General features: G+C 37.4%; 1 protein-coding gene across 4 annotated transcripts in view; it reads left to right on the top strand.

Annotated features, from left to right (window-relative positions):
- Positions 1–16,644, top strand: part of MAP2K4 (mitogen-activated protein kinase kinase 4) — a 178,793-nt gene that overhangs the window by 97,999 nt on the left and 64,150 nt on the right. For all 4 annotated transcript variants that reach the window (XM_064271798.1, XM_064271799.1, XM_023556480.2 and 1 more), the window contains one exon: positions 2,096–2,215. In XM_064271798.1, the coding sequence (XP_064127868.1) occupies positions 2,096–2,215 (120 nt within the window). The remainder of the gene's footprint in view (positions 1–2,095; positions 2,216–16,644) is intronic.

Here is a 16,644-nt window from a genome sequence, read left to right on the forward strand (position 1 = left end):
TCTCATTAATAACAGTCCTGTCAGGAATTGACTCAGTATTAGCTAACAGTCAGATGCTGGGACTTCAATTAGTCATCCATTTGATATAATAGCATATATATACTTTTGTAGGCTACAGTGGTGTTTTTGGAAATTGTCCCCCAAGAGTCCATTATCTGTGGTAACTGTTGAGGTTTTGGCTATAACATGCTTTCCAGTAGTTGAAATATGAGCATTTGTACAACTATAAATTTTGAAAACTGTACAACCAATTTTAAGGAAACAAAAGTAAACCATCAAAGAGGGCTTCTTTGAAAGTAGTGTTTTATAAATATGTGTGTTAATGTACACACACTTGCAAATACATTCTTATAAGTATAAATAGAAATTTATATATATGGGATTATTAAGACCCTTTAAAAAAAATCATCCTCTTGAATTAGATTTTCACAGCCACACTTTCAAAATTATATTTTTAAACCAGGAATGAATGTAATTTAAATGTTTATCGAAATTACCAGTCGTGTTTTGAACAAATATAAATTACATCTCTAGGCTATTTTAACTTTTTGAAAATATTGTTTTTGGTCAGAAGATGATGCTAATATTGATTTAAAAACAAGATTATTAATCCCCAAACTATGAAAATAAAGAAATGAGAAGGGAAATTTTTATAACTTAAAAAGTACTAGTTTTACCTTTTTCTTTCTTGTTTGTATGGGAAGTACTATTTAATGTATAAGTTTAAGATGAATGGGTGTGTACAAGATAGATGTCAGTTAATATGTTTCGTTTGGTATGGAATGCTACAGCTAGCAGGATATAAATTTTAAGTAGCAAAATTAAATTTTCTAGTATTTAGAATGTATGGAATTCCTCGTTTAGTGTCAAAAAATGAAACTAAGAGACCTACTTCTATTCTTTAAACAACTGCTTATTCTCATGTCACGTGGAATACATCTTTGTTTTCTTTCTGTGAGTGTGGTTTCTGATCTGTAAAATGGGCTCAAGAATTTAATCGACTTCCTTCATCCTTTTTAAGAACATTTAGGGCATATACGTTGAAGTCTTTGGAAGACAAAATACTACCTTATCTATTTTTTGATACTAACTTGCCTTGTAAGTATGCTATGTATTGTACACAGTGACACAGTGTGAGATTGTGAACTTTTTTTATGAGAACAAAAGTTGTTTGCATGCTTCGATGTCAAACTAGAATTTCATTATTAATATTTTACAATTTCTGAGCTGGATCCTTCCTATTTCTCTAGTGTAGTGGGAACTGTCCCACTGGACCCCACTGTTTCTGGGCGGGAGACAGGGGCTACTAATGTTTCTGGCAGTCTCTTAGAAACGTGCAGAGGAGTAGTTGTACAGGGTGATTAGGGATGTACCCCACATCTTAGTAAATGGAGGAGGGCCTCATCAGCTCAAGAATGGAGGAAGAGCCCTCTATTTCCTTACTTTTAGGTTTGCTTCCACAGGTTTATGCTGCCTTGCATTCTGACTTGTGGGTTGGAGAGTCAGGTAGAACTTTTTTGTTTTTAACCTCTACAAAGTACGGTGAAGGAGAGAGTCCCAGAGCACTGCCCTTACGTTGGTTGTCACTTTTTCCTGCTCTGGACTGTTTTCTGTCACTAATGAAAGAGGATGATGCTGGGGGATGAGTTTGCTAGAGGGTGCAGTTGGCAATTCTTGCATCGAATGCCTAGAGTCCATACAATTCTGAAAGGGTGATTAAAAGTGTATATGAAGCTGCCTGTTAAGTATTCACATGAAAATGATTTAAAGTATAATCCATTATGATTTTCTTGGTTTTCCATTTGCATGTAAGGGTTAATTTTCACTGCCCAAGACCTTTGTTGCATAACTCTCAACACCATCAGTGAATGCTTGTGGTTTAAAGCCATTTGTCTTCTTAAAGAATTTGTAAATGCTATTTTTGTTCAGTTTTCTGTGATAAAAGTTGTTCTCGTAAAGTAAAAGGAAGGTCAATAATTTTCATGTCCGGTTAGTATTTGTGAACTTGGTAATTTTCAGTCTTGTGGTAGAGGTTTTTCTCAAATTTCTAAAGTGCTTTATGTTTTTTATGACATCTTTTGTCATTCTTTTCCAGAGAATTCGGTCAACAGTGGATGAAAAAGAACAAAAACAACTTCTTATGGATTTGGATGTAGTAATGCGGAGTAGTGATTGCCCATATATTGTTCAGTTTTATGGTGCACTCTTCAGAGAGGTAGGAATAAACTGTTTGGGTTTTAGCTGAAGAATGAATATCTAATCAGGACAAATATGAATATGGCAGTGTTAGATTTCAGCATTCACTTAAATGCCATATATTAGTAATAAGCTAATGTTTCTCGGTATTTTAATATATAGCTGTGATAATCTACAGATTAACTTCCACCCTAATTATCCCTTTGGTTAAGGAGAAGATCTCCTACATTTTATTATTTTAACTTGCAGTGTCGCTTGTGAATTCCGTATTTCTTTTCTTCGTTTACAAATATTTTCTGGACCCTGACAAATCAGCTGAATTCTAAATATCAACCGTTTAACTGTAGATATATATTCTTATCTCTTTTGGCCTTGGACTCTCCATCCCCGCCTGTCCCCCCCTTTTAACTTTTGCCCATTTGTGTCATCAAATATATGTGCATTTAATGGAAGCAATTACTAGTTCCCGCTCATAAGCTTCAACACAACCCCTTAGACATGGAAAATAACAGTTACAGTAAAATTCTTTTATCTAATTCTGTAAATAGAGTATTGTGTGTAGAAATTAGAAGTTTAATTTCTTGGTCTCATGGTCGTGTTCTTTTTTTGGCCTCTGGTTACTCTTTGTTCTCACTTCTGGCCTCAACTGTCAACCCACTTATCATTTCCAGTCATCCAGCTGCCTGCAGATGGGGAAGTGAGTTAGGGGCAGGGAGTAAAACTGGAGCTGTAAATGAATCAGATACTCCAGTGGTAACCTGGATTATTATCACACACTTGTGATGCTTAGTTAGGTGAGTAGGACTTTAGCTGAACTGCTAAACATTTTAAAATATTTTAAAAAAATACCATTCTCATTTTGAAAATGTTAGGATGAGCTGCTGGAGTTGTTATGATCTGGTGAGAAACAAAAACTCCCTCTGATTCCACACTTCTTTTTGGGACTGAATAACAAAGAGAGTTGCCTTGGGATTTGTTGTTGTTATTGGTTTAAAAATGACTATGTTAGAATAATAGGGCTGAATGTAACACGTTAAAATAGAAATATGTGAAGTCTTATAAATGGAAAAGACCTTAGAAGTTAGTAAGTTAACCTTCCACTTAATTGTGGAATTTTTTTTTTTTTTCTGTGTTCGTAATAGGCAACTCTAGTAGCTGGAAGCTCTCTGCTTCATGATAGAGCTCATTTCGTTGTTGAGTCACTCTGTTAATTCTAGATTCATGTAGCTTTTCTCTATTTCTGCCTTTTTTAAACTTTTTAATGACTTGAATATTCATTTTTATAACCAGATACATTGACTTTGTTACCTTCCTTCACCATTTCACATCAGCAACGTGAATACGTGGCTGTACCCTGGGCCTAAATATTACATGGTGTTATTCTGTTGGTAAGATTATGAATCTAGAACTTTTTGCTTGTCGCATAAGAATCTTGCCATTGTTTTCCTCTGTTTTTCCCCTGAACCATGAACTTCTTCACAATCACTAAATCTTCTATTTACTTTACTCTTCAAATCTCATGAAGAACGGTAGTTATTTAAGGCATTGAATTAGATTTTCTCTCCTAACTAGAATCTGTAGTCAGCTTTTTCAGTGCTGTGTTCATCATGTCCATAGACTCCCACTGGCTCTGTCTTAACCCTAAATCACCTCCACAGTGCTGGAATATACCAGATTATTTCTCGTGTTCATTTATTTACTCATTCATCCAAGTAATATTTAAATATATAGCCACAGGCTAGGTAGTATAGGGGACTGATTTTATGAAAGGGAGGAAGAGTAAGTGATAACTATGATTGAGAAGGTCTTGGAAACAACACAAAAAGCTTGGAGTAATACCTGAATAGTATCCCTATTCATGGTGTCTTTCCATGGCTGTCTGAGTGAAACTTGGTTTTCTATTTCAGGAAAGTTGAATGGAATTGATATACATACTTGTAAACACTAATAGCCATTGAATGCGTTACAGTTTTCACATATACTGTTGTCACAATAGTCTTAGAGGGTTTGGTGTTATTACCCTCTTTTTCCAGAGAGGAAGCTGAGGTTCAGCCTATTAACTTCCAGAAATCACACAGGAAATAAGTGGCAGAGACAGGACTTCAAAGACAAAATCCCACTCTTCCTTTTATTATACCACACGTTGTCTAAGGATGAAGAAAGTGCCTGCTTTTAAACATTAGAAATTTTGAACGTGATAAGACAAAGGCTCTGGAGCTACACAGTTAGGTCATATAAAGTCACAAAATGCATAGGTAATTAAATGTGAACTTGCCCCCAAATCTTAGAATGGAAGAATAGGAACTTTTAAAATAATAAAACATGAAGTTTTAGAAAAGCAGAAAGGCCACCTTTAAAGAATGAATACTGGAAGTATGTTTCCTGAAGTTTTAAAGGTTAAAAATATTAAATATTTAATAAGGGTTTAGAGGAAGATTTTTTCTTTTGAGGTTGATAGTTTAAAAGGAAAGCATATGTTTTGGTAATATGAGGTTCAGTTCCAAAAATGAAGACAAAATTCCAGGCTTACTAAAGGATAGAAAGGATGTGAATGTCTGCAGACAGGACTTTGCAGCTTACCACCACTGTGAGAGAAACAGTGCCTTCAATTTCTATCACTGTGAGAGGCACACCATGATGTTTCTTTTCACATAATCTGTAAGACCACAGACTTCAGCTCTTGGTTTGGTTGTCTTAGCCGTTAATCAGGGAGCTTATTAGGTGATATTTTTCTTACTCTTGCAGTTACTATACAGATAATGTTTTTCTTAACTTTATTCAGAACAGTGAATAGTATTTACTATTGAGTTGTTAATTTGTCTGTTGCCATTGTCTTCAACCCTGTATGTCTTTCTAGGATGGAACTAAACTCAAAAAGCCCAAAGCAAATTTGAATTTGATTTAAACAAATTACTAGAACACATAATTCCACGGTTTTCTATGTCATTTTCAGAGAGGAAAAAAAGTGCTTGACAGTATTGAATATTACAAGTAACTTTTAGCCTGTAGCTTATAAATAGGCCTATATCTATCATTTATCTCATCAATACTGAAACCTAAAATCACTTTAAAAATGTTTTTTAATGTATGAATTTTCAGGATTTAATAGAAATTAAACCCTTACTTCATTTTTTCATTTTTTACAACTTTTTGTGAAAATGTATACAACAAAACATACACCAATTCAACAATTTCTGCGTGTACAACTTGGTGACATTGGTTACATTCTTCATGTTATGCTGCCTTTCCTGATGTCCTTTTCCACATTACTTCACCGTCAGGAGCATGAACCTACTGCCCCCTAAGCTTTTCATCTAACCTTTTGAGTTGATGTTGTCATTTTCATCACATATAGATAATTCTTTACAAAAGCACAATACTCAAGGCAAACATTCTTTCACTTGTTCAGCTAAACTATTGTGGATGACTTCAGGGCATAGTTTTGGTTTAATAGAAAGCAGTGATAGTAGCTGTATTTAGTCATCTCCATCTCCTCCTTTCTGTCTTTATGGCCATCCCTGAGAAGCTGACTTACGTGAAGAAGAACACAGCATCAGATTTGAAGGATGACTCATTAACAACCTGCGATATGCAGTTGACACAGCCCTTGATGCTGAAAGTGAAGAGGACTTGAAGCACTTACTAATGAAAATAAAAACCACAGCCTTCGGTATGCATTACACTTCAATACAAAGAAAGTAAAAATCCTTACAATTTGGCCAATAAACAATACCATGATAAACACAAATTACTGAAGTTGTCTGGAATTTCATTTTACTTGGATCCATAATCAATGCCCTTGGAAGAAACAGTCAAGAAATCAAATGGTGTAATATTGCATTGGGCAGATATGCTGCATAAGACCTCTTTCACGTGTTGAAAAGCAAAAGATGCCACTTTGAGGACTATCGTGTGCCTGACCCAAGCCATGGTATTTTCAGTCGCCATATATGCATGTGAAAGCTGGGCAGTGAGTTAGGAAGACCAAAGAAGAATCGATGCATTTGAATTATGGTGTTGGCGAAGAATGTAGAACATACCATGGACTTCCAGAAGAACGAATATATCTGTCTTGGAAGAAGTACAGCCAGAATACTCCTTAGAAGCAAGTATGGCAAGATTTTTAAGTACTTTGGACGTGTTTTCAGGAGGCACCAGTCCCTGGAGAAGGACATCATACTTGGTAAAGTAGAGAGTCAATGAAAAAGAGGAAGACCTTCAACGAGATGGATTGACACAGTGGCTGCAATAATGGGCTCAAACACAGCAATGATTGTGAGGATGGTGCAGGCCTGAGCAGTGTTTCTGTTGTACATAGAGTTGTTTTGAGTCAGAACCGACTTGACAGCACCTAAAACAAAAAGCTTTCACATTTAAGTCCTTAATCCATTTTGAATTCGCTTATGTATATGGTGTGAGGCAGGGATCTTGTGTCATTTTTCTGCATGTGGAAATCCAGTTTTCCTGGTACCATTTACTAAAGAGACTCTTCTTTCCCCATCGAAAGGACTTATCAACCTTGTGAAAAATTAGTTGACCATAGATATGTGGGTTTATTTCTGGACCTGCAATTACATTCCATTGGTCTCATTGTACCAGTACCATTTCTATATAGTATACTTTAAAATCAGGCAGTGCGTATCTGCCTACTTTGTTCTTTTTCAACATTGCTTTAGCTGTTTGGTTTTCTTGCTGTTTCATATAAAGTTGAGGATTTGTTTTTTCATTTCTGTATGGAAGGCTATTGGAATTTTGATCTGGATTGTGTTGAATCTATAGATCACTTTGGGTAGTATTGACATCTTAACAAAATTTAGGTCTTCCAGTCCATGAACATGGAACATCTTTCCATTTATTTTAAGTCTTCTTTGATCTCTTTTAGCAGTGTTTTATAATTTTCATTGTATAAGTCCCTCACAGCGCTGGTTAAATTTATTCCCAGGTGATTTAGTCTCTTAGATGCTATTGTAAATGAAATTGTTTCCGTAATTTCCCTTTCAGATCTCTGATTGCTGGTGTACAGAAACCTAACTGATATTTGTTTGTTGACCTCAACCGCAACTTTGCTGAATTTGTCTATTAGCTCAGGTTTTCTTGTGGACTCTGGAATTTTCTGTATATAGGATCATGTCATCTGTGAATAGAAATATTTTCTTTTCCAATCTGGATACCTTTTATTTCTTCTTGTCTTATTGCTCTGGCTAGGATTTCTGATACAATATTGAATAGAAGTGGTAAGAGTGGGCATCCTTGCTTGTTCCCAATTTCAAGGGAAAAGCTCTCAGCCTTTCTCCATTAAGTATAATGTGAACTGTTGGTTTTTCATATATGGCAGCTATCATTTTGAGGACTTTCCCATCTATTCCAGTCTTCCTTAGGGTTTTCATCAAAAAAGGATGTTGAATTTTATCAAATGCTTTTTCTGCATCTATAGAATTGATCATGTAGTTCTTTCCTTTTTTTATTGATATGGTGTGTTATTTTGATTGATTTTCTAATGTTGAACCATCCCAGCATACCTGGAATAAATCCCACTTGGTCATGGTGTATGACTCTTTTAATATGCTTTTGGATTCTGTTTGTTCATATTTTGTTGAGGATTTTTGTATGTATATTCATAAGAGATATTGGCATGTTGTTTATTGTGGTGTCTTTGTCTTTGGTATCAGGCTTATATTTACTTCATAGAATGAATAAGAGAGTATTCCTTCCTTTTCTCTCTTTTGGAAGAGTTTAGACTGTATTGGTGTCCCTCTTGCAAATTTTTAATACAGCTTTTTGGAGGTAGAGTTCACATACAGTAAATACGTATGTTTATACAGTTTAATAGGTTTGAATAAGTGCATATCCCTGTTGAACTACCACTACTGTCAAAATAATGGACCCTTTCATCACGTACATTTTCCTTTTGCTCTTAGGTAATATCTCCAACCCCCTCTGCACTCCTAACCTCTGGCAATCACTGATCTGCCTTCTGCCACCATAGGTTAATTTGCATTTTCTAGAATTTTGTATAAATGGAATCATACAATATGTATTCTGTTTTTCTGTCTTGGTGTGTTTTCTTTCAGTATAATTACTGCGATTTACCTATGTAGTGGTCATCAATAGTTCCTTTTTTTATTGTTGAGTAAGAATCCATTGTATGGACACGCTACAGTTTATTTACTCATTCACCTATTGGTGAGTGTTTGGGTTGTTTCTAATTTTTGTCTATTACAAATATAAGTGCTGTGAACATTTGTTTATAAATCTTTGTATGGACATAAGCTTTCATTTTTCTGGGGTAAATTCCCAGGAGTGAAAAGGCCAGACTGTATGGTAGGTGTATTTCAACTTTTAAAGAAAGAGCCAAACTTTTTTCAAAGTGGTTATACCATTTTATACTCTCACCAGCGTGTAGAAGAGTTCTGTTTCTTCTGCACCTTTGCCAACACTTGATATAGTCTTGTCTTTTTAATTTTTAGCCATTCTAATATGCTTATAATAGAAGCTAATTGTAGTTTTAAATTACATTTCCCTAATTGCCGATGTTATACATACGTAGTTTATCCTCGTTACTTGTGCATTCTGTACTTGTAAATTGACCAATTCTCTAAAAATAGTCGGGGAGCTTTTGCAGTCATTTGCAAAATTGAGGTAGAACGAGGCTGGTTTGATATTTCATTATTCAGTGTCCACGAATAGAACATAACAACCGTGAATAATGAGAATTGTTATACTCACCAAGTTTCTGCTCAAATCTTTTGTCCATTTTTAGAAATTGTTTTTTTTTGTTGTTGTTTTCTTGAGTTTTGAAAAATATATTTTGAATACAAGTTTATTATTAGGTACGTGATTTACAATTTTTTCCCCCAGTCTGTAGCTTGTCTTTTTATACTCTTAAATGTTATTTGGAGTGCAAAGTTTTAAGTTTTGATGTAGGTCAGTTTATCAGTTTTATCTTTTATGGATTATACATTTGGTGTTATAGCTAAGAAATCCTTGCCTCACCCAAGGCCACTGAGGTTTTTCTGCTATGTTTCCTTTCATCTTTGTTATAATTTCAGGGTTGACATTTATGTTTATGATACTGTTGGAGTTAATTTTTGTGTATGATGAGAGGTATGAGTTGATGTTTATTTTTTTTTTTTGTCTGTGTCTTTTGGATCTTTGGTAGATATCAGTGGCTCTTACATGTATGGGTCTATTTTTTGGCTATCTAGTCTGCTCCGTTGATCTATTTGTCTGTCTTTACGCCAGTATCACACTGTCTTGAGTACTCAGTCTTTATACAAAATCTTAAGATTAAGTAGTGTTAGTCCTTAAACTTTTGTTTTTCCTTTTAAAAGTTGTTCTAGCTCTTTAAAGTCCTTCTAATTTCCATGTAAATTTTAGAATCAGCTTGCTAGTTTCTACTAAAAAATCTTGCTGGGATTTGTTATTCTGATTGCATTGAATCTATTGATTAATTTGAAGGAGAATTGACATCTTAACAATATTGGTGTTAATAGCCCATTAACATGGTATATTGACTTCTTTAATTTCTCTCAGCAACATTTTGTAGTTTTCACTGTACAATTCTCTCATTTTTTTGTGAGATTTATCCTTAAGTATTTAACATTTTTGGTGCTATGTTTTTTTTAAGTATTTTTAAATATTTCAGTTTTCCATTATGTTGTGACATATGTAGAGATACTGTTGACTTTTGTATATTGATCTTTTATGCTGTACCTTGTTAAAATGACTTACTAATTCTGCTATCTTTTTGGAGATTCCATCAGATTTCTCACATAGACCGTCATGTTTTCTGTGAATAAAGTCGGTTTTACTTCCTTTCCAATGTGGGTGCCTTGTATATATTTATTTTTGTTTTTCTTGCTTTATTGCACTGGCTAGACCCTTCAATACAATACTGAATGGAAGTTTTAACGGTGGACGTCTTTGTCTTTTTTATGATCTTCAGTCTTTCCCCATGAAGTATGCTGTCTTTTATAGATGTTCTTTATTATGTTAAAGACGTTTCCTTCTGTTTCTAGTTTGCTGAGCGTTTTTATTGGGGATGTACATTGGATTTTTATCAAGTTCTTTTTCCACATTATTGAAATGACTGTATAATTTTTCTTTTAAAAATTCTGTAATATGGTTAGTTACATGGATTGACTTTTAAATGTTAACCTTCCATTTGTGGTATAAACCCACTTGGTCATGATGTATTATCTTTTTTAAGGTATTGTTGAATTCAATTTGCTAAACATTTATTTAGAATTTTTGTATCTCTGTTTATAAGGAATATTGATCTGGAGTTTCCTTAAAATGTCTTTGTATGACTTTTTAAGCCAGTGTAATGCTAGTTAACTCATAGACTGAGTTGGGGGTAGATTACATATGAGTCAGGTGGGGGGTCTTCCCTCTTTTTTCAGTATTCTAGGAGAATTTGTGTAGAATTGGTGTTATTTCTTCCTTAGGTGTAGTAGAATTCACCAGTGAAGCAAGCCATCCCTGATCCTGGCGTTTTCTTTGTGGGAACATTTTTTAACTACAAATTTAATTTCTTTCAAAGATAGAGTGCTATCTAAGTTATCTGTTTCTTCTTGAGTGATCTCTGAGTGATTTTTCTTTGAAGAAATTTGTCCCTTTCGTCTAAATTGTCAAATTTGTTGGCATAAAAGCATTCATAATATTTTTTATTGTTTTAGTATCTGTGAAATCCATAGTGATGTCACTTCACTCGTTCCTCATGTTGGTAATTTGTGTCTTCTGTCTTTTTCGCTGAGTATTTGGGCTAGAGTTTATCGGTTTTATTGGTCTCTTCATCAAACCAACTTTTCATTTTATCGATTTGTATTGTTTTTCCATTTTATATTTCTTTAATCTTTTATCCTGATTGCTCCTATTTCCTTTCAGTTTAATTTGCTCTTTTTCTAGCTTTTTTACTGTAGTTCCTGCTTTAAAACTATAAATATTTCATACATATGGAAAGTTACAAAGGAATACAGTGCACCCACACCACAGATTTAATAGCATTTTGACATTGCACTAAGCACGGGGCAAAGTAGGTAAATCCTACCTTGGCAGCTAACTGTGTGGTCAGAGTAGCATGATTCCAATCCCCAAAATGTGGGGATGGATCCATTCCTCACCTTTCCTTCTCATCCTTTTCACTTCACCATCCTCATCACCAGCCGCCCAAGCTGCATACTCTCTCTGACCATAGCCATCTGGATCTGGGTCAGAGCTCACAAGTTAGATGGAAACTTTCTTTCAAACCAGCTGCCCATGCATCATTTCTCTGACCTTAACCACCGAGATCAAGATTAGAGCTCACATGTTAGAAGGACACCTTGTTTCAAACTGCCAAATAGGCAGATGCCAGCCCATGCTGGTTCTCACTGTCCCTGTGAGTTTGTTCATTTGCTGAAATGACTCACAGAATTTACAGAGGATATACCATATTTATGACTACAGGTTTATTACAACCAAAAAGGATACAAATGAAGAGACGCATAGGGTGAGGTCCCAGTGCAGAGCATCTGTGTCACAAAAAGGAATATGCTACCCTCTGCCTTGCGTAGTCACCAACCAGGAAGCTCATGTGAGCATTAAGGCTCAGGGCTTTTATTGGCCTCCCCACATGGCCATGATAGATTACATCATGCCTCCTGCAGTTTAGTCAGCATCCAGCCCCCAAGTGATCCCTCTTGATTTGGTCAGCCCCCATTCATTAGCCTCAGGTGTGTTCCAGCTCAAAAGAGCTGAGAACAAAGGCCAAATTGCTCTTTACAAGGCAATTCCATACCCGGAAAACACATTTACACTTTATCTGTCTTTAAACATTATAGATGCAGTTGAAGGTCTCATCCAATTCCCCCTTTTCCACTCCAGATTTGTTATTTGCAAATTATTCATTTAGGCTTTCCATATATTTATTTCTCCATATTGCTGCTTTGTATATTTTCAACGTTTACGTAAATGAAATCATCTGTAGCATTTTTTATTCAACATAGTTTTCAAAATATGTTCATTTAAATGTGGGTCTATAGAGTCCTGGGTGGTACAAATGGTTAACATGCTCAACTGCTAACCCAAAGGTTTGCAGTTTGAGTCCAACCAGAACCTCCTTGGAAGAAAGCCTAGTGATCTACTTTTAAAAAATCAGCCATTGAAAACCCTACGGAACACAGCTACTCTGATACACACAGGGTTACCATGAGTTGGCATTGACTTGATGGCAACTGATGTAGTATATAAAAAAAAAAAAAAAGTGGTGTAGTATAGATTTGGTTAATTTAAACTACTATATAGTATTTTATTAAATATACCATTTTTAAATTTATGTTTCTCTTATAATCCTAATGTGAATTATTTCTAATTAGAATTGTAAACAGTGCATTGATAAACAGTTTTTAATGTCTGCTTGACAACCTAAGTGACAGATTCTTTAGCACATATACCTAGAAACATAATTCCTAAATTAAATGATATGAAAATCTTCACATTTGTGAATGTTGTCATATTTCTGTCCCTAGTGGTTTTACTAACTTATATTTTCACCAGTAATATATGTGTAAGAACAACATGGGGGCGGTGTCAGACTTCCTTTAACTTCGCAATGGGGAAGGAGAATCAACAGCCCAAGGCCGATTCTGATTCCTACGAGGTGGAGGTCAGATATGCCTCCTCTCTGTGCCATCTTTACCAATTCTGACACCAGGCATTCCTCTCACAGCACTCTCAACTTCTCTGCTGGGTTTGATAATTTGTTGCAATGGCTGCACAGAACTCATGGACAGTACTAATGATTATGGGTGTATTAGGGAAGTAACAGTTACAATTCAGGCTCAGGAACACTCAGAATACAGTTCTTCCATCAGGGCAGCCTCTTCCTGGCTATGCTAGCAGGCATGCCTCGCCCTGGCCCTAGGCCTCTACCCAAAGGCACTCAGCTTTTTCTCTCTGCTGTTGGGTCTCTCCTTGAGGGTCTCTTCTGCCACTGCTTCTCACCATCTTCAGAATTACAGCTCTCTGTCTCCTGCCCCCAGGAGCTACTCAGCACAAGGATCCTGGGTCCAAAGGATGTGCTGGCTTCTGGCTGTCCTTCCTTGGTGGTGGTGGGATCTTTTTTCTACTACCTCTAGGGTGGCTCATTTCAAGCCCAGTGGGATGGCCAAACTGATCAATCCCTTTGGTGGGCCACAATTATCGAATCACACAGTTCCACCCAATCACTTGTGTGGGAGTTATAAGACCATGGCTAGAAAGGCCACACAAAAGTGACCCATTGTACCACAGTCCACCCCCTGGCTTTTCTAACCACGGTTCCTTCACATTTGGGGGATAACTTCCACCTCCTTTTTCCAAAACAGTCATTAACAATTAGTCTTTCAGTAGGGCAAAAAGTACTGAGGGTGAGGTTATTCAGGTACCAGTCATTCAGGTCTGCTGCAGATGTTATCTCATCTGGTCAGGTTATCCAGTAGTTTGTCTTAGCTTCACTCTTTTCTTGCCTGGGATAAAATTTAACTGAGAGAAGATTACGCCCTTGCCCTGAGCCTCACTCGTGCTATCAGCATAGCAGAACCTTTAAGGGACTTTAGGTTTGGTCACTGTACTAAAGTCCCCCAGTGCCTCCCCCTTAGTCCACTCTTTCACAGTTACAGCTTCTACAATTACGGTTAACACTATTAACAGTCAACACTCACAGCTGAATTATATAATCCTATCAGAATCTTCCCCCACCTTCTCTTCCCCAGACCCATGAAGAAAAGGGGAAATGATTTCAGTGGGAATTCTCCCTTGCTCCCCATTTTAATGTAAGCACACTCACGAAAGTGTGTAAGCCAGCCACTTCATGCCTTTATGCCCCCCACCTTTTTAGATAGCCAGTACTTAAATTGCCCATCCCTATTGAACCAACACTGAGGAGACAAGCATGTTCTTTGTCTTTGAGAATCTTCTGTTCTGGTTGGAACTTTGAGCATCTGCATTCGTAAGCAACGTCCGCTCCAGAGCAAGCCATCAAATTGCCACAATCTGCACCAGCTCACAGTGTCAAAAACATCTTTCGTTTCATTCAGTCGGGTTCTGGTCAGCTCATCCCTAGCTATCCATGCTAGGTCACGATGGGTAGCAGCGTTAGGTTTGAGAGTTCACAGACACCTCCCAGCACTTCAGCTAGGCCCTTCACACACTCTCTTCCCTAGCCACTTTGGCCTAGGTGATTGGGTTCCACCCATAGACATAGGAGTCCGCACAACTCCGTTTACTGTCTGACTAGTCAGCGCTTCCTCTCTCTCTTATCCCCAGCCCCCATGGGCTAGGTCAACGGACACGTCCAGACTGAGCCCATCTCTCCATTGCTGCACTTCCCCTACTTCCGTTTATTGAGTGAACCCAGCTGGTCACCACAAGTGAGCAGACCAAGCTGTTTACTTGCCAGCTCCCTTTAACTTCCATTCTGGGAATAGGAGCTCTTTCTGATGGGCACTGACTTTTCCTGCCTTGATGGATTCAACAACAAACCACTTGCTTGAAATTCAGAAAGCAAATTACTTTTTCTCCTCTGCAGGTCCTTCCTTGAAATGCAGATCTTTTGTTTTCTCTCAGCAGTTCTAGATGGTTCTGCATGTCTTTTTAAAATCTGGGTGGGGCTCAGGTTTTCAACCTAAGCACCCACTCTGTACATAGGGCTCCTGCTTTCAAACAGCCTTGTTTTCTTCAGGCAAATCCTAGTTCCCCTTTTAGCATATCCAATCAAGCATTGGCTGAAGGTGGAGTTACGTGCTCTCAGCAATCTATAATACCCAATCTTTATCTTCCCATTCATATGCATATGGCCTTAGGCCTCTGGCTGGGTGGAACCAGTAGACCCTGCCTCCTATCAGTCATCCTGCTTATCTGGCCTGGCTTTTGCCCCAGGCCTCTCCAGGAGGGGCTTTTTCCCTTCAGCTGCAGCATAACCTTCCTTTCAGCCATTATAGGCAACAACCACCAAAGCAACCATCCAGGAATCAGAAGTTTCACTTCCAAGCCCCTTTGTTCTTTGTTCTTCTCCTTACAAAGTTTCATGCTTCTTTGAGCCTGGAGCCATCACAAGGAATCCTACTCAGACTTCACCTGTCAGAATGGCATGGAGGCAGAGCTTGACCTCCTGTAACTTCACAAGGGGAGGAGAGTCAGGATCAACAGCCCAAGGCTGACTGATTCCTGTGAGGTGAAAGTCAGACATGCTACCTTTCTCCACCATCTTTACCAATTCCGAGACTAGGCGTCCCTCCCACAGCACTCTCCGCTTCTCTGCTGGGTTTAGTAATTCATCGCAATGGCTACACAGAACTCATCAACAATACTCACGGTTATGGGGTTTGCTAGGGAAATAACAGTTAAAATTCAGACGTAGGAACACTTAGGATACAGTTCTTCCATCAGGGCGGCCTCTTCCCAGCAGTGCTCAGAGGCACGCCCCTCGCTGGCCCTAGGTCTCTGCTCAAAGGCGCTCAGCTTTCTCTCTCCGTGGGCTGGGAACCCCACTGTGTCATCTCTTGCTGCCGAGTCTCTGCAGCTAGGTATCTTCTGCCACCACTTTTCACTGTCTTCAGGGTTGCAACTCTCTCTCTGTCTGCTGGGTGAGAGTTACAGGACCACGACTAGAAAGGGCACACAAAAGTGATCCATCACTCCGCAGTATGAGAATTTCAGTATCAGGGATTTTATTCAACTGTCGGTAGTGGAGACTTGCTTAGTGTATGGTTTCCATTTGTAAGTTTACCTCATGATCCAAGATGGCTCCTAGAGTTCAGCTGTCACGCTCACAGGAAGGAAGAAAAGAGGGGAGAACTAAAAGGCCTTTTCTGGAATCATCACTCATTAATTTGTGTCAGCATCTCTTTGGCTGCCCTTCTTTACGTTGAAGACTGGGAAATACAGTTTTAGTTGGGCACAGTGTACATAAGAGAGAATGTTTATTAGGTTGGACTGCCACAGATGCCATTTTTCCTGGTTTTCACTAAATTTGGTATTATTAAATTTTTCATTTTCAGCGGTCAAATAGGTTTGAAATGGTACTCACTTTTAAAATTATGCTTTCCCAATTACTAGTGAGATACAAAATTTTTTATACCTGTGTTCGTGTTTTCTTTTTTGTGAATTGCCTATTTTTGGGGGGTGGGTTATCCCTTTGCCATTATTCCATTAAGCTTTGTCTTTTCCTTATTAATTTATCATAGTACTTTATTATTCAGGGTACTAATCCTTTGTTTCTTTATGTCTAAATAGATATTTTATCTTGCTTTTTAAACTTCTGGTATGGTATCCTTTAGCATACAGGAATTTTCAGTGTATGGTAGTTAAATTCAGTAGGTCTCATCCTTTGTGATTTGTTCTTTTGTATATTTTGTTAGATATAAATCAAAACCAAACCAAGCCCGTTGCCGTCGATTCTGATTTATAACGACCCTATAGGACAGAGTA

Source organism: Loxodonta africana, chromosome 18 (assembly GCF_030014295.1).
Source record: "Loxodonta africana isolate mLoxAfr1 chromosome 18, mLoxAfr1.hap2, whole genome shotgun sequence".
In the NCBI taxonomy this organism is placed as follows: domain Eukaryota; kingdom Metazoa; phylum Chordata; class Mammalia; order Proboscidea; family Elephantidae; genus Loxodonta; species Loxodonta africana.